The following is a 26,097-nucleotide window of genomic DNA, read 5'->3' as shown; positions in this document are numbered from 1 at the left end:
GCCTTTCTTTTATAAAAGTCAACGTTATAATGAGAACAAAAAGGAAAGTTTATAATAAATTTTTAACTTGAAACTATAGGAAAACATGAACTGGCCTCTGCTATTGTGCTTTGATTTAAATAATGCTTCATCGGGAGAAGCCTTACTATAATCAGACAAGGTAAAGTATTGCTCGTGTCATGTTCTAACCCTGTGTAGGGTTTACCCTTTGGAATTGTCAATGAGAATATTTTACATAGAATGAAATGATGTCGACTTATTTACCTCCAAAATATAATTGTTAGTTCGGTAATATCTTTGACTAAGTTAATACTAAAACTGGTCGAGCCAGAGCGAGAACAACCCCGGATTAAGATATTCAACCATGATTGATAATATATGGCTACGTCTATTGATGAATGAAAAATACCAAGTAATATTCATAAACTGAACTTTTCGTTCTTTCTCCTGGAATATATGTTAGATACCTATAGTTATACTATGTGAGCTAAACGTTTTGGATATGTCATGCATAGAATGTGACTGAAAGTTACATAAAAATGCCCTTTCATGATTTTTGGGAGCACTTGTTTGTGCTTTACTCTGACCTACGTCTTTTTCCATTTTCCTTAAGTTTTTTAAATTGTAAATTTGTGTCTACATGCACCTAATGGGTTATTTCCTGGTGTATTACTTAGCTGAACAGGAATGATTAAATTTATTTATTTTTTATCTTTTTGCAATGATACTTTCTCGAGGGCAACTTTATTAATTGTACATGCCTAATAAATTCCTAATATAGTATCTTAATCGAGTTTGCTGGCTGATTTGTAAAAATACACATTATTTCTTGAGGTCAGCAAGGTTCGTGGACAAATAACTCTGCTACCATCGAGAATTCAATACATAAAACGTATGCAAGCATAATAAATATGATATTAAAAGATTGTTATTCGTGATAACTAGTCTTTCACGACAATCAGGCAGCTATAGTAATTTGAAGAAAGACAATTTCCTCAGACACTGATACATGTAGACCTGCATATCAGTGTAAGACACGCTACGAGGTTGTTTCTTTATTGCAAAATTATAAATTTCTAGTTGCGCGAATCTGTCTGTCTGTAAGTACCGCACTACAAAGTTGATTCGTTAGCTGGAGTAAGACGGCTGTATATAGACCTAGAACAGAATAGCAAAGGTAAGGCTGCTTTAGTAGGCTCAATGACTGTCAAAACGTTTTTTAATTTTAGATCTTAGAAGTGAAAATGATGGCAATTACTCGAAAGTCGGTAGGGAGCCTCGTTAGTTTGACAAGAATGTTGGCATTAATTTTGTTGTATGTAGAAGTTGTGCCTACCTCATCGACATTGTTACCAAATCTCAGACGGTTTCATGTAAAGGGAACTAACGGGCGATTTCTTGGGCTACGTGATTCTCTTCAAGCAGTGATTACCAAACGAACTGAAGACGACCAGCAATGTGGGAAACGTGAGATTACTTTTCAATTATGTATTAAAACATTGAATAACAGAAAATCACATGGTGAATAATTAAGAAAGTTTGTAAAGTATTGAAATTGGTGGGTACACAGGAGTGGAACCAGTGACCTCAATATATTGACTGAAGCTCGATCAAATTAACTTAGGTCTAGTTGCCCAACCCTTGTCTGGTTCCATTCCTATTTATCTATTTTTCTACAGTTCCGAATTGTTTAAGTAAAATATTTAATACATGTCGTTATTTTACTAATTAAAATATTCGCTACATATCTATTCTCAATTTCGTTGTCCTGTTTATTTTTCCTTTCCGATGTAAAGGGGGATAAGTGGAGGGTGGGGGTAGGGTGGGTTAGACCAAACGGTGTCACGGTGATAATTATTGTCACCTGGAACCGATTTGACCCACGATGCCCCTGTTGGTAGATTTATTTTCCGATTTTGTTTACCTTACAGATGTCAATCTGTCTCTTGCACGATCATTAAAATCTGCCCAATACGATGAGTCCCTGTACGGGGAAGTATTTTTAGCTTACGGAACTCTTGAAGAATTGGATTTGGACTATCTGCCATGTGATCTAAGAAGCCAGTTGCAAACAACCTACCGTAGTTTGCTTGTAACTGTCCCTTACCAAAGTAATGGGCAGTCTGGATTACTCGTTCATGCAGAAGTGACGGACGCAAGAAACCGGTTACCGTCACCGTCGACGACTAACGATAAAATATGCTTAACAGGTGCGACCTTCCAAGAAGACGACGATAGGGTCACTATAAGCATCCGAGAGGACACCATGACTATGCGTGTATCACCTAACGTAACATGTGAGACAGACGAGGAACTCGGTACAGACTTTGATGACGTCACAGGTTCAGATTTTACAGCTACCAGCTACCCTGAAAGATTCGATTGGGGTTGTGGTTCACTCCTGGATTGGAATACAGGGTACTGTGAGATCATTAAAGAAAATCTTTGCCAAATTCAACGATTTGACGGTGATGTTTGTATTCAACAAACCGTGAGAAGTTCCGTTAGATGTCCGTCTAAGATGGAAATCATATCTATGAATGGTATTTTTCATGATACCTTTTCTAGATTGTTTGCAACGATCCCATCTGAAAGCTTTGAAACTGAGAGTATCGATCGAGACCATGATGTTGGTATTAAATACCCTTGTTTGACAACCTAGTCTGAATGCAACATATCTGACATTTTCCATCTCATATAATAATGAAAAGTAAACGTGAAATTATGGTAATTTCAAACTTTGTAGGTTAAGGCATTAACATAACCAGCAAATAATTCTTTACGATAGTAGCTTTTTTCGACATTAAAATATTTGAGTAAATAATATCGTTATTAACTTTAATATATTTTGTTGATATATTTACTTTCTTTCCTTACAATGTTTTGTTGTTAAACGCGCAAGTTTTGCATGGTACGTTCCATGTTGTTATATATATTGCATAATATTAGGTTGGTGAATGGGTGGTTGGAGAGAATCACACTTCCTTTGTCTTAAAGGAAGGACGAAAACCTCGGAAAGCAATGTTTAAAAAAAAAAAAAAATCAGGAAGATGTCTGGCAGCATATTAGTGGTTTAACTGTTGAAGAAGACATTACCACGCTAAACCCGACTAGGTATTAGTCCTTCATTTATTATGCGCGTTTGTATACTGTCAATACTACCTCTTCGGCAATTCGTGGTTCTTCCAATAATCAATATGTGAATGACTATTTAAGCTGGGTCATTGAAGCCGTCTCCTATGAAGGTGGTTGGGGGGGTGGGGTTGTTTCTGTTCTTGAACTAGCTTCGCCATCGCTACACTTCAGTGCTGTTCAGTTGAATCATTCACTCGGTTCTAGAAGTGGTTGGGGACGTAGTTACATTAAATGACGGTCCCGGGATGAGGAGAGAGTGCGACAATTAATTATACGTCTGCTTCGCAACTTTGTAAGCAGTCATCGTAAAGACCGCCCCCACTACCCGAATGATCACTCAACGCGATCGTCGTTACGCGGAACACTCGAAGATTGCAGGGCAGTGTATTAAACGAAAAGCCAGATATTTCAAAATCAATCTTCTTTCTAATTCTTTATACCGGAGCCTCAGGTTAACACAAAGTAAACTGAAACTGAACGTGTCTTGCAAGTAAGTCGATGATGACTCGCTCGCAGGAACTTTTTATAAATCATTTTATATTATTTTTAGGAATGCTTTAGAAATCAAGTCCTGCATGCGCTATGCATAGCAGAATGTTTACCAAAATAAAGTAGAGGACGCTATTCATATATAGCTTGCAGCATGCAAACTCATTAAATGTGAGCTATTTATCAGCTTTCCTTTCTTTTAATATCCAAAATCGATATTTGTAGAAACCATATATGATATTTTATATCAAAACATATTGCTTTGTCTGTCTGTTTGCCCGTAATAAATTCCGATGTCGTTCTGTTTGACTTGCGGCTGGCAAGCTGTGTCGATAAATTTGAGCAATAAAGTAACAGAAAAGAAAGCAAAAACGCAGCAGCTTGAATTAATGCTCATAGCCTATAGATACAATTATTTATTTTTGTATGTTTTTTTCTCTCTTTCGAGAGGAAGCGGATCTTTATAGTTGCAGCATCATTCAGCACAGCTTAGAAAATTAATGTTCTGTCATTAATGTTCGGTAGGCTACAATACATGTCGATAAAAATAGAACTGACTGATTTCAAGACTGTCGAGTTATATTACGCTCAATTAAAGATTATCATTGTCAATTAAGGCACTTAGACAATGATGAGCAGTGCCAATGAACGCTGAATTACTTTTATTTCAGTAAATAAAAAACACAGCTGCAAAAAAAAAAACCTTTTCAAGAAATGTCAAATATTTCTAAGCGTAATGATCAGTTATAGTGTCTTGAAATGACAATTATATGTTTCATAACTTTACATTTCCGTTTCAATTTTTACGAAGTTCTCTGCCTTTTTTCATCACTTCCAGTGTTGAATTTAGAACAATCTTTTTTTATCTAAGGTATGTAGAAAATATGATACATAACCAGTTATCTCTGTTCACATGTGCTGCATATGAAGCAACAGACAATTGCAATTTGGTGAGTTGTTCTTTAGTAACCGCCATTGTACACTCGTGCGCTTAAACATCAATGATATGTTTCTTTGTAATGGTGAATAATATATTTCATAACTTAAGTGTCAGTTTCTTGTTACGTTCGTTTCTTTATCAATCTGTGTTAATGTTGATTTAAGATCTGTCGTTGTCTGATTCAAGCTATCCAAAACGTGTGATAAATAATCGGTAATTTCTGTAAGATTTGAGAATAGTTCCGGGAGTCTTGTAACATCGGTAGTTTTAGACGGCGAAGTTCTGTAAGACGGCCACCAACCAAATCCGTTGCCAGCCGATAACTTCGATTTAATAATAGTATTTGACTTATCTTGACCTGTTGCGTCTTCTACCGTTACGTGCGTCTTCTCTGTTACGTTCGTGGTGATTTTACACGCAGAGGAAGTACATGCGTAATGCCGAGGACGATCGGTGGGAAGCGACTGCACTCTGACTCCAACTCCTATTGTGTCAGCTATAAAGGAAAATAAAAAAAAACACCTGAAAATTTCATTGTTTTGGCTCATTGAATATCGTCATCGAATCAATCGTATGATGTATATGGTCACAAACTATACAGCTGTATGCAGGAAATTAGTATGCATCGTTTGTACAACAGGTGAAGTGCTCGATAAGTTCTCATTACTCGAGTAGTACTAGTCATGAGTATTTCTTGTGACCACTCTTATTACTGTTTATGAAAACAAAATAGAACTACGCCTGTCTTCCTACTCCAGTTAAAAGTAGCCTTACGATAACTGGGATCTTCAGACATGCTCTAAATCAACAGAGGGCGCTATCATATATATCGGTCCCTATCTAGTTTTGCGACGCTGGACAAGCTGCAGTCTCTGAAACCACTGAGGAATTCCTTTGAGAAATCTCTGACTGAAACATCTGAGCAAACTACCTGAAGAATTCCCTTCACACATAGCCTATATAGTGTGACATATTCGAGCTAACGTATATTTAAAAAAAATAATTGACAACTAGTACACTTTGGCAAGGAAATATTGTCCACCGTTCCCCATGGGAAAGTTAACACGCGTCTGGTCAATACCCAATCTTTGAGCGTCAGTAAAACTGTATTCAAGCCTCCGAAATTGAATATATTGGACTTATACCCACAAGACTTCTCGTAGTTATTGAAGACGAGGTCCTTTTTTATATGTCACTAACAGCGCGTTACAGAATCTTTTGAGAACCATAAACAGAATAGTTCACGCGCATTATGCAGATATGACAACACCCTCCGATTATCTCTCCCCCCCCCCCCTCCCCATTGAATTTTTTAGTTAGCCTATATAATTATGAAGCTATGTCCTTTTTCAAATATAATTTTTTCAAATCGTAATAGCTGTGAATGGAACCTCTTAATCTAGAAAAGTTACAGATTCTTGTTTAATTGATTCAAATTTTTCCTTTCCCTCTACTCATTTTGACTCTCCTTTTCAATTAAAAAAAAAAACATCTAGTAATTTTTTACTTGTTTTCTTTTTAAATCATACAAACTCAATCTCTGTAATAATTTTCCTTTTTAAATGACTAAAAAAAAACGTCACAGCGTTGTTACTCGTGTTTCATTTATGTTTCATTTATATTACTGATTATCATTATTTATTATCGTTTATATTACACAATTAGTGGACTTACCTCCTCTTACGGCAGCACACATTGCTGGCACCAGGTAGACTATTACGATGAACGCATATGATGAAGAAAAAGAAGAAGTGTCCGCCATGTTATCGGCTTCGAATTATTATGTTACACTGCAAAAATTAACATAGAGTGTTTTCTCTCAATTATCATATTCGCCTGACTTTTGCAAACAGATCGCTCTCGACAAGTCGGCATACTTAAATGCACATAATGAAAATCGACTGCTTTTATTAAAATGGGCTTACTAAAGATGAAAGAGCAATACGGTCGGAAGTTTAAAAACAAGATACGATAGGCAGATAAATATGATTGGTAACGGTAGACAGAAAAAAAACCTTTTATGAGGACAATATATCGAAATCGATATTACCAAACTGAAGTCAATTACCTAAAGACTACGTGACACTTAGTACGTTCAAAACGAATATATTAAGTATCGTTAATGCGAAGGAAAAATATCGAGCGATGGATATAGACTGATTTATACTTTATGCTTTTTTTTTCTTTCTTTTTAACTGAGATTTAAATTGACGTAGTAAAACGTGACACGTTTCGTATTGTGATTTTCAGTTCGACGTATGTTCATTATGTTGTTCTTGTGTCTCGGTAGAAATGTAGAACCGGTAACTTTGCTACTCCCTCATATATCTCTCTAAATTTCAATGTTACATGAATAAAACCATGATAGTATTCAACAGGGGTTCTCAAGAGGCAGCCGTTGGGCCGAACTCGGCCCCGAGAAAGATTTCTGTCCCGCTAAGAATCTTGCACTATGCGACTATGATGTTTAAGATATAATCTAATGATATAGCTTAAAAGTCTCGAGGGTTGAAGGGTTCTTCAGGTGTTTGAGAGGTCCATGCGTGAGACAAGAATCCCCGCAGTGAGATATGGGTGATGGATCGGGGATTACTGTGCTCAACATCGACACCTTCTATCTCAAAGATCTGGACGCGTAGGCTACTGGAACACAGCAAACCGACTTTCATTTTATCATGGCAAAAGAATCTTCAAAATCTTGACCTTCCTAATCTAATTTTCTGACTAATTTATACATAAATGTGATACATTTGGAATCTTGTGTTACCTCTCAATGTTCTGGTTATTTTTTTTCTTTTCAGACTTTCACAAAAATAATTGTTTTCAGAAATATGATTTGTCCTCTGTGGTTTGGAAATATAAATAATACAGACGAAGGGAAGGGAAAGCCAATTAGGTTTAATTGGCATGATGACATCATTCATGATGCTCTTGTAAAATGTATGCATTTACAAGATATCGCCAATTTACCCTCACCCCCAAAAAAATCGCGATACAAAAAAATGTTTTAAAGGATATAATTTTGAAAAGGAAGATATCGGCCTAGCAAGTTTTCAGTATCCAACGTTAGCCACCGGATCGTTACTTCTTAAACATGTAATATACCGTGATCAGCTATATGTAAAACAAGTAAGAATCAAGAGGGCAATCCACGGAGTTGCATATCTCAATGCCAGCAAAACTGCACTAAAAATATGCATTTGACCTTGAGATTACGTGACCTTTGACCTCCGTTACCATGGCAACTACATATGTTGATAGTACTTGACATTTCTATTATACCTGTTAAGGATTCTTTAAAGTTGGTGGGAAGGTACCCCAGGGTGAACCCTTGTGTCTTGCAGACCTTTAACCACATGACCTTCGACCTCGGTTCCCATATTTTGATGAAGGTTCCATGTCCATTCAATATTTCCCCTCGGAGTTAGAGATACAACAGAAAAATGATTTTAACTAAATTTGACCTTGAACCCTGACATTTAACGTTGGGTTCCGGGAAGGGGTGTACGAGACACGAGGGTTCACCCCTGGGGACCTTCCCACCAAGTATGAAGAAAATCGGCACCGCCTTTAAGTAGGAGTTTTTGACTCAACATTGGACACACACACCATGACGCACACATACATACACACATACATACACACCTCCCTCAGTCATGGACTTCCAGTCCCCCCGGGCTAACCCACAATGGGTGATCCCAAGAGAGTAGCTTCACGGAAAATTAACCATTACCATGGCAACTGTTGTTATGGCAAATAGCATAGCTGGATATAGCTCAACTGGGAAAGGTACTACAATACTCATCTTCCCTCTGGGAGCGATGTGATAATAATGACAAGAATTTCATTATAATGGTGCAACTTACATACAGACCAGCTGATGTATAGCTATATATTACGATATTTTACACAATAATACATATAGTTGTTTACAATATGAAAGAACACATTGCTTATCATGGTGATAAAACTTAAAAACCAGATAAAGACATAGTTACATAAGCATATCAGTTAAATCATTAAATTATCTCAGAAGAATTTTTTTTCCAAAAAATGTATGTTGTTAATTATGTAACTTGAACGTATAGATTGAAAACTCGTAAAAGTGAGTTCTGAAATACCAACGCATGATTTTCAAACTTTCTTAAAAAATATTATTTATGGTTTCTGTTTTTCCGCTTCCACTAGTCTTGTTGAAGACTCTACTGAACATACGTAAGTCACTTCCATCGGACAGTGAGGGAGTGTGCGCTTAGATTGCAAAACCAGAGAGAGTAATACCTAAGTGAAAGTGCGCCCTCTACCCCAAATTGCATATTTATATATAACAATAAGTATCGCTTACCGCTGATGCCAGTATGTAGCGATAATTTAGTGGTATTCAGAGTGGCTACCGCAGTTTGACCATAAACAACGCTTTCACGGAAAAAAACATCCATTAAGCAAGAGTAATGGTTACAATTCTGTCTATTGGTTAAATACAAAAGGATGGACGTAGATTGTATATTGAGTCACTAACTGAAAACATGTTATTGAGATGCTAATTAGGACTTTCGAGTTAATGTAAAACAGGAAAGTAACAAATTGCAGTACCAAAATGGAACATATTCTGTGGATTCCAAAATATTCAAAATTTTTAAAGTAAACTTACAAAAACATTTATCAGCGAAATTTGTCACGGTGTAAAGAGCGTGACGATTATTAGCAAAAAGTTAGCAAACAAAAATGTCCGTAAATGCCTTTCAATATTTCTTAAGGTTATGTGTATGAAATATTATACTATAAGGGAAGTCGGGAAAAAATACTGACTGACGAATTTATATTAAATTTGACATAATTTCAATTCTATTTGCTTGCAGTAAAATGGAGAATTAAAAATAAAAGTCATGACATAGCACCACAATTTGTTGTAAAAAGTTAAACGATTTTTTTCGGCACTATTGAAGCTGAATACACCATCCAAATGATGTTGCAATTATAAACAGACACGTGGCTTTATGAATATTTTACAATAAAATATGAATTGTCGTGAATATTTCCAACGTCTACAGTTTAATTTTTGTGATGCAAACACACTATGGGAAGCATAAGAGCGGTCAACACTCGAGAATATCAATTTTAGCTAATATTATGCAAGTTTTAGCTCCCTTCTTTCACATTTAGCCCCTTTATCAAGGCATGCATTTGAGAAAGGATCCTACGCAAAGTCAATGAGTATAACACTTAAACTAAAAGAGTGCTGAAATTGTTAAAAAGTGATTAAAACTTCTTTATAATCGTGAGCACTTCATATTATTTCGTGCAGACATTGAGAAATGTCAAATTTCAATGGTTCAAATCATAGAATAGCTTGAGAAGTATAAAATACTGATGTTGTGTGTGACCATATTAAACTTTGTCTAGCATATTTTTTAGCGAGAGCAATATCACCTCTTTGTACAAATGTTAAGCCAAGAGTTTAAATGTATTTCTGATATGAAGATAAATGATTACCTGTACAGCTGCTAGTCTAGAGTTCATGTGTCGCCAGATATTGATTAAAAAAAATGCACCTATTTTCACTGCAATTTGATTCTGACATAACACAGCTTGTTTATGACGTTCCAAAGATGATAGAACTAATATCAAACTTTGTCCATGTGTCTTCTTTACCCTTTTGAAGGATTTCTCTGACGACAATAAATCCGTCGCAGATTTTTTGGGAACGAGTACAAAAAGCATGAGTACGTCGGGTATAAGTAGAACACCAATGGGATCGTCTGGTACAAGTACGTATACACTACTGGAAACTCGAGTACGAGTACAGGTAACTATGACATAATACGTGTACACGAGCGGTACACGTGCGGAACACGTGCGGTACACGTGCGGTACACGTACGGCACACGTGCGTACTCACTACAAGTAACGTATGGACTGCTGTAGTTATTGTTAAGACAGTATAGGCCTACTACTACTTCCTAAGATTGTTCATTATTATTACCAAAATCCCACCTGAAAATATTTGTATTTGTCATTGCTGATCGTCATTACAATCGTTATTGTATATCACGACATGTTACGTATTATTTGCTTTTTGCTTCATGCTTGATACTTAATTTGATCCTCCACTCAAAGACGATATCACAGGTAATGTGTCCTCATTTCATTACAAAGTTCTTTTTGTGTGATTCGTCAGCGGTATAGGCTTATTGCCTACCACGTAATGTGGTACAAAGAGCATCACAGAAATTAATATTAAATTAGTGCATGTTTTTAGTGCGAAGTGGACTCGCTTAGAACATATATTTAAGATTGTTTTCAAATTTAATTTACTATTAAAACGTTTACGGTATTAATTTTATTGTTATGTACCATATTATGGTTCACTTTGAGCACACTCGTAGCACACTTAAACAAACCCATCCTCATTCCACTCCGCTTTCCATATGCCTCCTCGACCCCCCCCCCCTCTCCACCCCCAGTTCTCCCCACAATCATACCTACACAGCTTCGCAGTCTTTCATTTATTACAAAGTATGGGTTCTGCTTCTGTGATACAGATGCTTATCGGTGAAATTTTTGATTGTTTGCCTCAGCTGTAACCGAGCTGATAATCTTTTCACTTTCTCTCGTTTTTCTGCGCGGTTATATTCACGATATAAACAATGGAATGCGTCTTCGATATCTCGCACGTTCTCGCTAGCTGATAACTCCATATACAAAGCTCCGATCTCTGTCGCGAATGTCTCACCCTCCTTCGTCGACACCGCTCGGAGATGGCAAAGATCTTTCTTATTGCCGATGAGCAGAATCGGTGGTGACTTTTCGCCTTCTCTTTTAACAGATGAATGACAAGTAACGCGCGTCTTGAGATAATCAAAACTTTTACGATCAGTCACGGAAAAGACGTATAGGAATGCGTCCGATGTCTTGAACTGCTCCAACCGAAGAGGATTGTTCTCGTCCTATTGGAAATATAAGAAAGAGAAATATTGTAGTTCTAAGTTACTATCACTCTAAGAGATAGATACGTGCCTGAAGAGAAGCGGGTTGGGGGAGTCGCAAAGTTAACCGTCTGAGGTGAATTGTGGCCGGGGAATTATCGAATGAAACAATACGGTAATGCATCCATAACGTTCTTGAAAATGAAAACTCTAAGTTGACGATAACAACGAATGCTACAAGTTAAAAAGTGTTTTATACCACAGCTAACATACCACGAGATAATACACAATCTTGAACATATGACACTTGAAGACATTTTGGAAGGTTAACTTAAAATTCGCAAACTAAAGAAAGACAGATAGGCAGAGAGAGAGAGAGAGACAGTGAGGTGGAGAGATATGTGGAGGGAGAGAGAAAGGAGGGGGTGGAGAGAGAGAGAGACAGGGTGGTGTAGTGATATGTGGAGGGAGAGAGAAATGGGGTAGGGTGGAGAGAGAGAGACAGGGAGCTGTAGAGATATGTGGAGGGAGAGAGAAAGGAGGGGGTGGGTGGAGAGAGAGAGACAGGGAGGTGGAGAGATATTTGGAGGGAGAAAGAAGGGAGGGGGTGGGTGGAGAGAGAGAGACAGGGAGGTGTAGAGATATGTGGAGGGAGAGAAAAAGGAGGGTGGAGAGAGAGACAGGTGGTGTAGTGATATGTGGAGGGAGAGAGAAGGGGGGGGGGTGTAGAGAGATGGAGAGAGAGAGCCTTGTTGGATCTGTCCAACAAATGAGATAAATTATTCATAAGTTTGCGTAAGGTGTTGCTCTTAGCTATGTTATTAGTACACTATTATACTGATGGTATAGCTATTTTCTCATTATTTTATACAAGTGCAGATATTAGGTGTAATATGAGAAGACGATCTTCAACTTGTACAATATTGGGTAATATACAATGTAAGCAGAGCAGTTATTTCTTTATAACTTATACAATTTAAAATATCTGTGTTATCAAGAAAATAGAAATACAATAAAAGAAAATAAAGAAAACGAACAACGACATGTCACTGAAGAATTTACTGTTTCCCTGATATAGATATATATTCTCTAATGACAATTTCAACAACAATAAACGAAATAATAATATAACAATAATATCATAATAATTTACCGTTATATAACAAATTATTCCCAAAATTCCCAACTTATTCTGGCCGGATGTTCTTCGTCCATACCATTAAATCCACGCAAATAGCTTATTGGAATTAAAAGATTGCAGATTTTCACAACATCAATCTTCAAATTCTCAGATTCCGGAAATGAGAATAGTTTCAATTTTAAGAATTCACATAGCTACATTGGAAAATACACGTCTACAAACTATTTTTATATGATTAATATTCTTTACTCTAAAGCTATTTCTTACCAAATCCCCAGCAGTGTCAAGGATTGTTATGTAAACGGTTTGGTCATCAACACGCGTTTGGTGAGTGTAAACGGATTCTACAAAATAAAAGGGAAAAATATAAGGATATATAAATTGGATACAGATAACTGGTCTCGAAAACCTCTTTCTTCTATGAATTCAAGCACATCAAGTTCATAGTTAATGAAGAACAGTTTTTAATTTCTTTAGTCTTTCATTAGTTGTATGTGTCATGCTTACGTTCAATATACCGAATGTATTCTATTGTTGCTATTTAATCGTTTCATTAGGGCAAGTGAGTTTATATATTTATAGTGAATGGTGACTATAGTATTGGTGTCATGTAGTCGTTCATTTCTTCACGTGTGTTTGTGTGCTCACAGTGAATGTTGACTATATTATTAATACCATATAGTCGTTCATTTCTTAATGTGTGTATCCATGCTTACAGTGAATGCTGACTATATATCTCGACAACATTCAGTCTTTTTTACTTTAAGTTTATGTTTTATCCTCACAGTGAATTCGGACGTGCAACGATGACATAGATTTTCATTGCATGTAGGTCAAGTGAACAAACCTGCTCATAGTAAATACTGACTAGTAATTGGTGTCGTGTAGTCGCTTCATAAGTTCACTGTGTGGATACACACATGCTAATAATAAGCATGTGACTGATGACTATTGATGCCATGTAATCGTTTTGATCGTTCCAGGAGTGATTAATCATGTAAACCAGAATGTAAGACCACCAAATACCACCAAACACTTGACTTCTCACATTTTTAACCAAATATTCAGTCTTATAATTAGTTCAACAACAAAACTGGGCGAAAGCGCATTTTATAGCCATTTATAACGTGTGATGTTATTAAAATTGCTGAAATTGAGTTTCACAAAAATCGAGAGGCCTAAAGAGTAGTATCGGTGTTCATCATTCGTGAATCTTTGCGCTCAAGTGACTCCTGACATTTAAGCATACTAACTAAATTTAATAACGTGAGTTCACGGAAGAACATCTTGTAGTATTGTAGTATCTGAGAAAAGGTAAACAGGAAAGAGAAAGATCACATGTGTTCGGTACGCAAATGCAGTAAAACCATGTTTCTCTGTTCCTCCATTGCCGAACACTGAGCATATATGAGACATAGTATCTGCCACAGAAGAACATATAGAGCTTAAGACAAGTCTCTACAATTCCACATTCCTGAGAGAAAACGCTTGGATCATTCATGTACTTAACATCACCACATCATATATATGTGTGTGTGTGTGTGTTGGAAGGGGGGGGGGGGGGGGTGATACATATATTATGTAAAGTCATGAAATTATGCCCAAAATAAAAACAAAAGAGATCGTCAAGCCATCTCTCTTTTCAATTGATGATAAACCGACTATTTGTATATTCTGTAAAGGATTTAAGAAATACTTTGTAGGGTGATAATTTTATTTCATTCTCAGCTCTGCTCTGCTCAGCTCAGCTCACTCAAACTGAACTCTGCATTTTGCATGTGCCGCTTCGATTATGATGCACTGAATTATTAAAATATCTGTAAATTACATTTTTACAAAAGTCACTTTGCTTTTCGCGCTCAAAAATAAAACAGTGATTGTCGGCTAATTTATTGCGAACTTTTAGGCGCTTACGAAAATGTTATTTATAAAGAAAATATCACAGAAGGATATTTGTGTTCACATATATAGATACAATGTACAGTCATTCCAAACTGGTTAGGCAGTCAATTTATTATACGGTTAACAAAGATTATTGCACTATAGAAACAATGTCAAATAAGCAAATATTTAAGAAACGTATTAACTTGCTTCGTAACTAATTGGTGTTTGTCATATACTTAGGATATTTCCGATAGCGATTTTCTTTATATTTCATTATAGAAATAAAAACAATAGAATCATAAAGAGAAAATCTGTTAATGATAAAAGTGGCCTTGAGTTTTCTTCAAAACATTTATGTCAGTGTCCCGGAGAGTGTCATGCAGGACAAATTACGACATTAGAGGCCTCATTACTATAAAAACCGACTATAATGAATTGGCTCCGCAGTGCTTGTATAAATGAAGTTTTTTTCGAGTTGATGAGTTAAATGTTGTTTATCAGTAAAACATTATTGCTTTACTTTACCATTTAGAGTGTGGCGTAAAACAAATAGAGTGCGGCGGATCGTTTCCAGTGTCTTATTATGAAAGTCACTTAATTTCGTGACTGTAATAAAATCTAATATGTGTATAGTCTCACATGATAACTCTTTGAGGCAAAAGTCACGAAGAAGCAAAGAAATGAAAATAGGAAAGGAAACTGTTGATCACGAAAAGTCAACTCCCCGTGTAAAGTTTCCTATTTTTTGGGGGTGATTCTCGTAAACAGACAAGCTATTTATGTCTACATATAGCTAATAAAACTCCCTGATTCTCGATTTATCTTTTAAAGCATGATCTATCGCAGAGAGATATGAACACTACGAAGAAAGGTTGTGAATTATAACCTCAATAAATCCGTCACATTATTGACAAATTGATGGCATTTTTACCCTTCAGAATTAATTGTAATGAACACCGAACTAAAACTGAGTTGATATGATATACCTTGTCATGGATTCTATAATGGTTTTTTTTTTTTTTTGGTTTGCTTTGTTTATATACTATCGTCAAGGCTCATTTCAAAGTCAACCCTGGCGGAAGCGACAAAATCAAAACAATTATGTGACCAGGAGGAGTTTGGCATAAGCATGAACATAACAGGGCAAAGTTTAATGACGTCCTGTCTACGTAAGCACCGTTGTTTATGTTCCTTACAAAAATCGTTCTCCTTGTCCACGCTGGCAAACAAATCATTTATCGAACAGCAGACAAACAAATTGCTTTCTGATGAAAGTTCCATTCAGAGTACAGTAAAAGACAGACATTGATATCACGATCCAATCTCAAGGAACATCACGACATATGATTAATGAACTAAATGAACTAAATGAAAAAACAAAGAAGCATCTTAGAGATGAAATGTTGATAAACCTAAAGTCTCAATGTATATGTTTGCCAAATATTAACTTCGATCTTTCCAGCTTACTGTCATACAAGCTCAGTGAAAATAACAAATAATATTTCGATTTTCATGTTAATAATCATTATTTGTTATCTGTCGTTAAACATTTTTGAGCTGAATAAATATTCGCCAGATTTTTAACGAGTCCGTAGATCCTAGAAACTTCAAGCAAAATATTCAAGCCCCGCCCAACAGGTTATACGCCAATCAAATATCTCTGTTTTGTTTACGACAGTTAGGCCTAGGACTTACTTTCAATTTCGTGGCTAGCCCGTGTTAGGTCCATTACTAGTCTTGAATAGTATCTTTCTTTCGGTCTTACCGATATAGCTTGCGAAATTGTGTCATTTCCTTGCATTGCAAGGAATAAACAGGTATTTTCAGACTTTTCCTCCGTGAAATTGGGTAAAAAAGTGGACGATATATAGATATATATTTAGTTACATTTGTGTAATGAACATGCTGAAATGGGCAGTCGCAGTGATTTTACGGTAAATCGTTCGCGCCATAAGGACAACAGAAAGAATAGATTTCTTTCTTTTGATTGCGACAGCTTTTCTCCATTAAACCCACCTGGTCAGAGTGCATTCAGAATAAGAAACATTGAATCTGCTTCGGAAGTTTGTTTTCCAAAATTCATCGGCAAACACGTATTGAGACTTTAATGAAATCATTTATCACTTGTTCATTAACAGCCACTGGTTGAAAATCACGTATTAAGAGAGCTTTTCTTAGGTTAGGTAAAGAGCCAACCAAATACACTTCACAATCAGGCCGAGGAACCCATTTTGTTTTCTTTTCCACACTTCGAATCCATAACCCTAACATTGACAATAGAAACAACAATAGAAATTTTCTGAGAATTCTTTTCATGTGACATCTGAGAACAGGTTCATTTAAATTCTCAGACAATGCAAAAACAAGCGCACACACAAAGAAACTGTTTCATCCATTCTGGATTAAAAACTTGCTAACCATCATCCAATGAAATTGATTATATGTTAACTATAAAACCTTTAGGGGGAAAAAAAAGTATATCGTAGTTTGGATTTCATACTACCCTACATAGGGATTTCTTGTTATGAGGAGTAAAATGAAATAAGAACAATTTTTTAGTTCAAAAGAATACGAGAACGTTAAGGTTAAATACAGTGTCTCAGCTGGATTTGGTTTCAGTTTTCATTGAGTTTGCAAAATATTTCTTCATCGCAAAACAAATGACTGTTTGATGATGTAAGCTCAACTATAAATCTTTTGATTTTGAAAGGTTCACAGTGCACTGCGCTCAGTGGCGTAGGAAGGTACTTTTGAGTGGGGGGGGGGGCTGAAGACTGATGGCCGGCCTGGGGGATGGGTCTAAGGGGAGGGAATTTTTTGCATTTCCAGGTGGCCTCAGATGCAATTTGGTGCAATATAGCACACTTCAACACCCATTCCATTTTGTAAACTTAATTTTGTATTTTCACCTGGCCTTAGATGCAATTTGGTGCTCCAAATGAGATTTTTTTCTCATTTGGAAATGAAAAAGGGGTTTTCTGACTTGCGAAGCGGGGGGGGGGGGAATGATACTTCCGCCCCTCCACATTTTTTACTGGCCCCCCCCAGCCCCCCGGTTCCTACGCCCTTGACTGCGCTTGACAAAAACCGTCAAAATGTTAACATCCTTCCGAATGCGAACTGTTTTGACAAGATGTGTATTGTTTACTCAAATATCCTTCACCGGGTTCTGAAAAATGTTCCAAATTATTACACTGATTGAATCAAGTTTCTCTTTAATGAAACATTGCCTAAGGTATCCGGACCTCAAATCTATCAATTATGCAAATTTGTGACCACTAAACCCAAACACGCCAAACTTTTTTGCCGGACATGTTGGGGGGATACTTCATCGAATATTGATTCATCCAACTCATTTTTCATCGAAAGTTGATTTAAAATGTGATGTTCTCTCGTGAAATGTGTATATCTTGGGTTCATAAGGTGCAGATGTGGTTCTGCGATGAATTTATTAATACTGAAATGTCCAAATTCGATCACAAATCTACGTTTCATATATAGATAAAGTAGTATGTATACAAAGATAATGTTGAGGAACATTGTTACACGTCCATGCAATTTAAAATGGAACTTATCGCTCGCACGTATCTAACCTACATATTGGGACGGATTTATTATTAGTTCAGATGGGCCCGAGCCCAGGGCCCCGATCATGGGCCACCAAAGGTAAATCATGGCAAAAGGAAAGAGGGTAGAAGTGACCTATTATAAACGTTTTATTGAATTTCTTGAACTTTGCAGAACAAATGTTCTTCTTGTTTAGCTCAAAACCATATCTTCACAGCATTTTTTATTTTCGGTGAAGAAGTTGTTGATACTCTGAAAATGTCTTTGTATGGCAACGGCAGTGAAAATTATGTCACCAGGACAAAACTTCTCTGTTTTTGTTTTCGTTATGATATTCCAATCATGATTTGTGAAGGGAATATTGCAACTTATATAAAAGATTTGCACTTTTTATGAAGTTCTTACTACAGAGAACATTCATATCTAGAAGCAGACAACCCAAATATATGACATTTCATGTAAACATCAACAAAAACATTAAAATACCTTAAATTAAGCTTTTGATGGATACATAGTACCCGGATGTCATTACAGAGCACCAAGCGTGATCAACGTCATGGGGGCCAGTCAAATAGGTTACATTCAATCACCTATACCTCAAATATATTGAATAAACGTTTTTAACCAACTGTGAGGAATATTTTTCTCTTCAATACAGTATGACATTATCTTCCTTTGGACTATCCCATAAATTAAAGATATAAATGATTGCACCAAGTTTCATTTATAATTAAGCACAAAAGCATTGAAATGTAAATAATCGATTTAACAACGGTATTGAGAACTTTTCTTTTTACTGCTGGCACAGTTCAGTTATAACGTAACACTTGTCAGTGTTACACCATAAAATAAAGGTCAGGTCTCAAAGCATGAAACAAACTTGGCAACTTTTGAGATATTGCTAACACGGGAAGTCAAGTGTGTCCTCAGTGAGAGGCGTTAAAAGACTTTTCTCCTATTACGGTGGTTATTTGTCTGTTTGCTTTTTTTTTTTTTGTCGACAGGTTACGGAATTTATTTTGAATCCCTGAATTGGTAAACATAACGACAAGTATACGTTGACTTAAAAGAACAACATACGACTGCTAATGATAAACACGAGACAGTGATTTAAAGGTGAGTTTTCCACAGTTTTAAAGTTCAAATGTCTTTTCGAGCACTTAAAATTGAAATCAATCGTGATTTAGTTGTTGCGTTTGTCAAATATGGACTTGATCAAGTATGTTATCCGTCTGGCATGATGCCAACATTGGTGATGTAAACAGCGTGTATTTATATAACACTTGTCTCTGATTCTGTTAACTGAATTCCTATACAAAAGTTGGAGGTTCCTTTATCCTAAAATCCCACTGACAAGAATTTAGATCAAAATTATAACAAATTCATACCATGTGCATTTTTAAATTATGAAAAATAAGACTGAAAGTATAGGCTTTTTAAAAACAAACAAAAAATCAATTTGCGCTTCCCATGTAACAAAATATGACCAAACAAAGTGAGTTGGCAATGATATATTTACAACTAAAAAGAAATAATTAATTCATGGCGCATTAACGTCAGTAGGTAAGTAATCTAGGCGGTCTCTTTGTGGATTATAGTTGTATTTTTGGTTAGTTAGACTCGGCAGGTTTGGTGAGCTTGTCTAACAAAACAACCAAATAAAGGAAAAATCATCACGTTTGGTGCAAACTTTCAAGCTCGCTACAAATTGGTAGAAGTTATCGGAAGTACTTTACTTTACTTTAGTTTAGTTAAGATTTGGTACAAAAAAAAGGATCAGGAGGGCCACTCAAGTCCCCATCAAGGACCCTATATGAGAGAGAGAAAAAACTGAAGACACAAACACTCAGACCCGATTACAATGCTCAAGGGCGGCGGAAGCACTTTTAGTCTTGGGGGGGGGGGGGCACCGACATCAAAGGGCACTTTGCAGAAATTCGATTGGACTGATGCAGCCTTATATTAAGTACCCTTTATAACTCTTATTGTATTATCTTCAAGGAAAATATGCATATAGCACTGCAATATCCAACGAGCAAATAATTGGGAAACAAGGAACAAGTTTTCTTTTGAGACAAAATGAGGTGAAATCATACTAGTTGCTAATGTAGGAATCTTCCGAATTAGAGTTGATTTCTTTATTTTTTTTATTTATTAGAGTTAATATCTTAACAAATTTTTGCCATTCGAATTAGCTTTGAGTTTGACAGAAATTCATTAAAAGTCAGGGACGTAGCCAGGATTTGCAAAGTTGTGTGCACGACTATCTGAGCGGAGCGCCACCATCGGTTGGCGCGGAGCGTACAAGAAACTTTTGGGTTTTACAAACCCCTCAGATGGCCGGAAACAGCCCTTCCCGAGTGTTCATTCTGGGTTCCCTGGCCTCTAATTGCTAACTTGAGACACCTCAATTTTTATCTAGAGAAAGGGCACATTTTTAACCTGAGGAAAAGTGGGGGGGGGGGGCACGTGCCCCCTGTGCCCCCCCGGTTCCGCCGCCCTTGACAATGCTTAAAGTGCTCGCCCAAAGCATTCTTAAACCCATTCATACTACTTGCAAGTACAACTTTCTCAGGCAAACCGTTCCTCTGATCCACAACCCTATTAGCAAAAAGAATTATGCCGAATATTAATCCTACTTTGTGACTTTTGGATTTTAAGACAATGACCTCTGGTTTCCGATGGTTCCGATGTCCCAAAATTAACTTCTGAATTGAAACTTAACTTGAGCATTGTTAAGATATGAGACCATATTATGTCTCAGTGTAGATAACTATACATCTATAGAGTGGGGAAAAAACGCTAGTTGAAATTTGACCATGGGTGACCATTTTCGGTGATTCTCCACATATTTAAGGGCAACACTGATGCTTGAACTAAATACTTGAAAAATTTAAAATCTAACTCGTAATAAGATGAAATCTACTAACAGAATTTAGTAGCTATACGTAGCTAATACGTAGCTATCAGAATGAGAATAATATTTCAATCTATCAACAAACTGCAAAGTGATTTTCGACAAGTGTTTTTTCCTTTTTTTTATTTTTTTTTATAGATAGGCCTATACGTTAACATCCCCCACAAAAAAATACACAAAAAGTAAGAGAATATAAATGCCATGTAGCTAGAACAATACTTGTTTGTAAACATATTGTATTTTTCAATTTTATTTAATGAAAAAAAGCAAATAACATGGAACACTATCCCAGAGTTTCTTCAATGTTAATATATATCTGGTGAACATATCAGTATAGACTTAACACTGCTTTGAACTTGAATGTCCCTTTCAGTAGACACTCCAGCTCAACTTTTAAGTCATAATTCTCAACGTTTCGAAAAACTAAAAAAAAGAAAAGAAAAAAAAATAGGTCACAATTGCCTGCCGCTAATATGTTATCGTCATAGAAACTAAATCTTTAATCGGATTGGTTTATAAAATTGTTAAATTGTAGCTAAATATAGTGAAACTTCTGCATTATTTGTCTCTGGGTTTTTTTTTTCTGAAAATGCCTAGAAATCTTGATTTTGCCATTACAGTATCAAGTAACAAAATATATTAAGGAACTATGAAAGAAAACAAAACGGGACAAAACAAGTTCATTCCTTATGCATTCAATCCAACCCTTTAATATGTTCATCTCTGTTTTCTAAGTAAACCTTCAGGGTGCAATATATGACTTAACGAGAATCCTTCCATGGGTTTAATACAAACACTAAGAGAAACTAAACTAAACATGGTGTTACGGAATATGTGGTGGTATTTGATCCCTTCTGGTAAGACTTATTTATTCTTATCATGATATTTAAGACGCGATGCGCAAAATGAGATGTAACCTTGTTTTGCCAAAAAAAAGATAAAATAAATATTTGAAGAGAAAAGAGATTTAGAGGATTGAAGGGATTTGCTTAGGGATTTTTTTTGTTATGTCATACACAGGATGTAAGAATCTGATATTGCTGCTCGGGTGGGAGTTAAAGTGAAACAAAACAAAATGTTTTGAACTTTTATATGTTGCTGATATTTTAGGAGATAGGTCATGAAAAACATAATAAAAGGGTTTGTAATTATATGTTTATCTTCATGTATATCACCATTATTGGATGACTCATATTTTTTAAAATAAATGCGAACGCGAGTACTCAGTCTTGCACTTTTTCACCTTCATAATAGATGTCCAAAATGTATGAGTACAAATTCATTTAAGGAAAGGACGAGTACAGGCAACTATATATGTTAGAATATTATAGTACCAATGCGGACTTAATACAAAATCTGATATTTCACGGAAGTTCGATTGATAAATTCTCTATGCGTTTCTTTCTAATATATATATATATATATATACGGTGTGTCACAAAATCGTTGTTAATATCTATAGCGTTTTTTTACTTGAAAACACACAATCCTGAGTCTGAAACCGAATTGAATTTCAATTGATAGTTCTGAAGGTTTAAATCACATATATGGCTGTAAGGCCCGGTCACACTACAGCGATCTTTTATCGGAATACGGTCCGATTTTTCCGATTTTAGGCCGAAGAGTGAGGTTTGTGATAGTGAATGTAATGAATGCAGTGGAATATTCGAATACCTACTTCAAATCTGAGGGGTTCTAGGACTGACTACATTCTGAAGTGACGTCACACCGAAAAACGATAAAAATCGGAAGAGAAATCGGATAGCTATCCGATAAAAGGAAACGGAGTCAATATCAATAGTTAGGAGAGGGCTATTCCACATCGGAATGGCTCAACAGATAGCAAATCAGGTCCTTTATCACTGTGGCTAGAAGACCCGAACGGAAAACAGGCTGTTTCGATTCCTCCGGGAAAATCGGATAGTATTCCGATAAAAAATCGGTATAGTGTGACCGGGCCTTTATTTACTTTAATTTACTTTAATTTAGTATTTTCAGTTGTGTGGTAACAATTATGATATGAACTGCCATAAGGCAAAAGTAACGTATTGATGATTTTGGAAACTGAAATATAGAATTTTCTTCATCATTAACAATATTCGTTAATGTTAAACGATTCAAGTTAACATGAACAGTGTAAATATGTAGTAGAACAGTGTTTCTTGGCAAATAAAAATAACATTCTGTCATTTACGAAGAAACTATTTTAGTAAAACTCCGGCTGTCCTCTCAATTCATTTCGTCCTCTATATCGCTCCTTTATCTCTTTTCAAAACAAATGATAAATATTTTGATGATATTATTCGACTCCATTCCGCTCCCTTTTCCCCTCTTTTCTTCGAAATATCTTTATTTTTATCTCCCCCTCCTCCTCTCATCCCTTCTCTCTTCCTCTCAACTCCACTGCCCTCCAAAATCCAAAATATCGACACAAATTCATCATCGCCTTAGGACACTTAACTTGATTTCAACTGGCACCATTACCTTTCTTAACGTGTCAGGAAACAAAAATAAATAGATATGGAAATCCACATGTCACTTGAAGACCCTCGAGAAACTTTCAAAATAGGCTTTATAGGGAAGATAGGGGACAATTTCCCCCTCAGTAATTACGGTTTACTTGATATACGACAAACACCTCATTTCGAATAATTGCATTCTTAGCTTATACAAGCTAAATAGTTTTTAAGTATAATGTTACAAAACTTTCTCATCACATCTCGATCTATGTTCGAGATGGCTTTGGTAAATTGGTTAAATATTTTTCCTCGTAAAACGAACGATATTAGCATACTTAGCCTTCCACTCAACAATTGACAAGCAATTAAACTTCAGTTATTCTTTCTGTAATCTAATTTCTGATGTTATCGGTTAAGTGGGCAAGGAACGTCACTTAAGTAGGTACCGTATGCAGGGACTACAAGAACGCATAACATGCTTGAGAGCAAACCACGAAAAGAGAAAGATAGGATATTCACTCAAGTTTATTTGTTAAATGTGTCTCCCTTGTATAATGTCAAAGATAACATATGGAGATGGAGAGGCCTTTATCATCTCCTTGTCCTTATTCTTATAACAATTGAAGATTTATTATATAATGCGAAATTTAACCAGTAGTTCAGGCTATGATGAGGAAGAAGGAATTGAAAAGAAAAAAAAGAGAGGAAAAAAACAAACTTTTAAGGACTAGAATCACCTGGTGAAGAATATTGTGATTGAAAACAAAAGAATCGGTTGAAATCAACGATATAGAGTGACACATTGGCTTAAATATATGATACTTACCTATACGTTGAACGTGTGATAAAGTTGGATTGTTTACGTTTAATAACACACTGTCCTTTAACTTTATAGGCAAACTTAGATTGAAAAGAGAAGAATCGGTTTAAATCAACGTTAGAGTGGTATACATTAGCTTCAATATATATACTTATACCTATACGTTGAACGTGTGATAAATTTGGATTGCCTGCGTTTAATAACACACTGTCCTTCAACTTTATCGGCAAACTTGTCTAAATTTAGTTTAGGAGGTTTATGTGTCTCATGGGATAAACTTAATATAAGTTTATATAATAACGAATCTCGGCTGCAGCCTCCAAAAAAAAAACATTACATATTCTTCTTTACTGCACGGCATACATTCGTGATAAATAATCTTGATAAGTAACTCACGCACTGTTTAAAATATCAGATATGAATATATATATATATATATATATATATATATATATATATATATATATATATATCAGGGAGTTGTTCATTCCAGGGTGGCTATAATTAAAATGTTTTCTTTGCAGCTAATGCAAGAGATAGCAAGTTTTAAACACGCCGATGGTTATTCACATTTAAAAGTGAGATTTTGTTATTTCATACTGACATCTTTTCTTTTATCTGTTAAATCGCTTCATCGAGATTCTCAAGTTTACATCTTGTAAATGCCTGAAACAAATATGTAGCCTACTAGGCGAAGAGATAACAAAGTGCTTTCTCGCCGTCTGGAAATTGTGGTTGTATCAGTTCTTGTTTTGTTGTGTTACATTGGCAACGACAATCTGGTAAATGATATTCTCCCAAGGTGACAGCACCGTGAACGTCTTTTGAAGGTTAGTGTACTTTTTCTGAAATACCGTACACCAGTACGTAACAATACCGCTAAAACAAGTGACAATTTCTTCGACATGACGTCATAATGAGATTTCCAGTTGTTGTTGTATTTTTTCTCCCCAAGGGAAACCAAAGTTTGATCATGCCGTACGACCTGCAATGTATGGTCGCAAACATCAGTTTAATGCTGAATATAAACATTCTTAGCGGGAAAGTAATACACCTTTTCCAGCCTCAAATGGAGCATGCGCAGTGTTTTCGCGGACAAGTTCGAGTGTTAAAAACCCATACACGTCGAGTATCACATTTCTGAATTTTGAGAGTACATCTCGTAATGAGAAATATAACACGAACCATTGTTCTTAAATTTCTCTTTTCAGTTTGTTATGTGGTTGGTGTTCCATCCTATTTATATCGACAAGAACTTAAGGGTTTTTTCTCTCCAAATAACATCTGATTCTCCCAGATTTCATAATTTGTTAGAGTGTAATTTCGTCAATCTTGTGACACTGACGGTATGGTGATGACGAGGAGGTGCTTTGTTAGTATCATCTAGTACATTTAGACTTTGAACATGCGCAATGTTGGAAATCGGGGACTCTTGTAAATGATATATTTTCCAGTATTAAACATTTATCTTATGAACAGTCAGACATAATAAGACCGTTAAACTAAATGAAATAAACATATTAAAAATCAGTTTGGTAACAGCAGAGGTATATGACAGTGTTAAAGCTAGGATTTATCGATATAAGGACCTTGGGAGACATGTTACGGTAGATACCAAAAAGCACTGCCGAATATATAGCAGTAAATACATTCGGCGAAATACACTGAATATGTTTGAGCAAAGTCACTCTTGCAGTTCATTTTAGAGCAGAAGAAATCAGAAGATGGGACCGGTCCACCGGAACAACTACCAGAATCCTCCAACAGGGAAGATTGCATGAAATAAGTTGGCAAGCTAAATGCTATAACGAAAAGCTAT

General features: G+C 35.9%; 1 protein-coding gene across 1 annotated transcript in view; it reads right to left on the bottom strand.

Annotated features, from left to right (window-relative positions):
• Window positions 1-2,973: 2,973 nt before the first annotated feature.
• LOC139965328 (ras-related and estrogen-regulated growth inhibitor-like) overlaps window positions 2,974-26,097 on the bottom strand; it is a 53,272-nt gene continuing 30,148 nt past the window's right edge. Inside the window, exons 3-5 of the mRNA XM_071967574.1 lie at window positions 12,899-12,975; window positions 6,239-11,511; window positions 2,974-5,060 (exon numbers count right to left, since the gene is read on the bottom strand). Coding sequence (XP_071823675.1) covers window positions 11,074-11,511; window positions 12,899-12,975 — 515 coding nt within the window. The 3' untranslated portion in view covers window positions 2,974-5,060; window positions 6,239-11,073. The remainder of the gene's footprint in view (window positions 5,061-6,238; window positions 11,512-12,898; window positions 12,976-26,097) is intronic.

The sequence above is a fragment of the Apostichopus japonicus genome, chromosome 1 (genome assembly GCF_037975245.1).
Source record: "Apostichopus japonicus isolate 1M-3 chromosome 1, ASM3797524v1, whole genome shotgun sequence".
NCBI classification, from domain to species: domain Eukaryota; kingdom Metazoa; phylum Echinodermata; class Holothuroidea; order Aspidochirotida; family Stichopodidae; genus Apostichopus; species Apostichopus japonicus.
The sequence above is the reverse complement of the archived record's forward strand: the minus strand, read 5'-3'. Positions and strand labels throughout refer to the sequence as shown.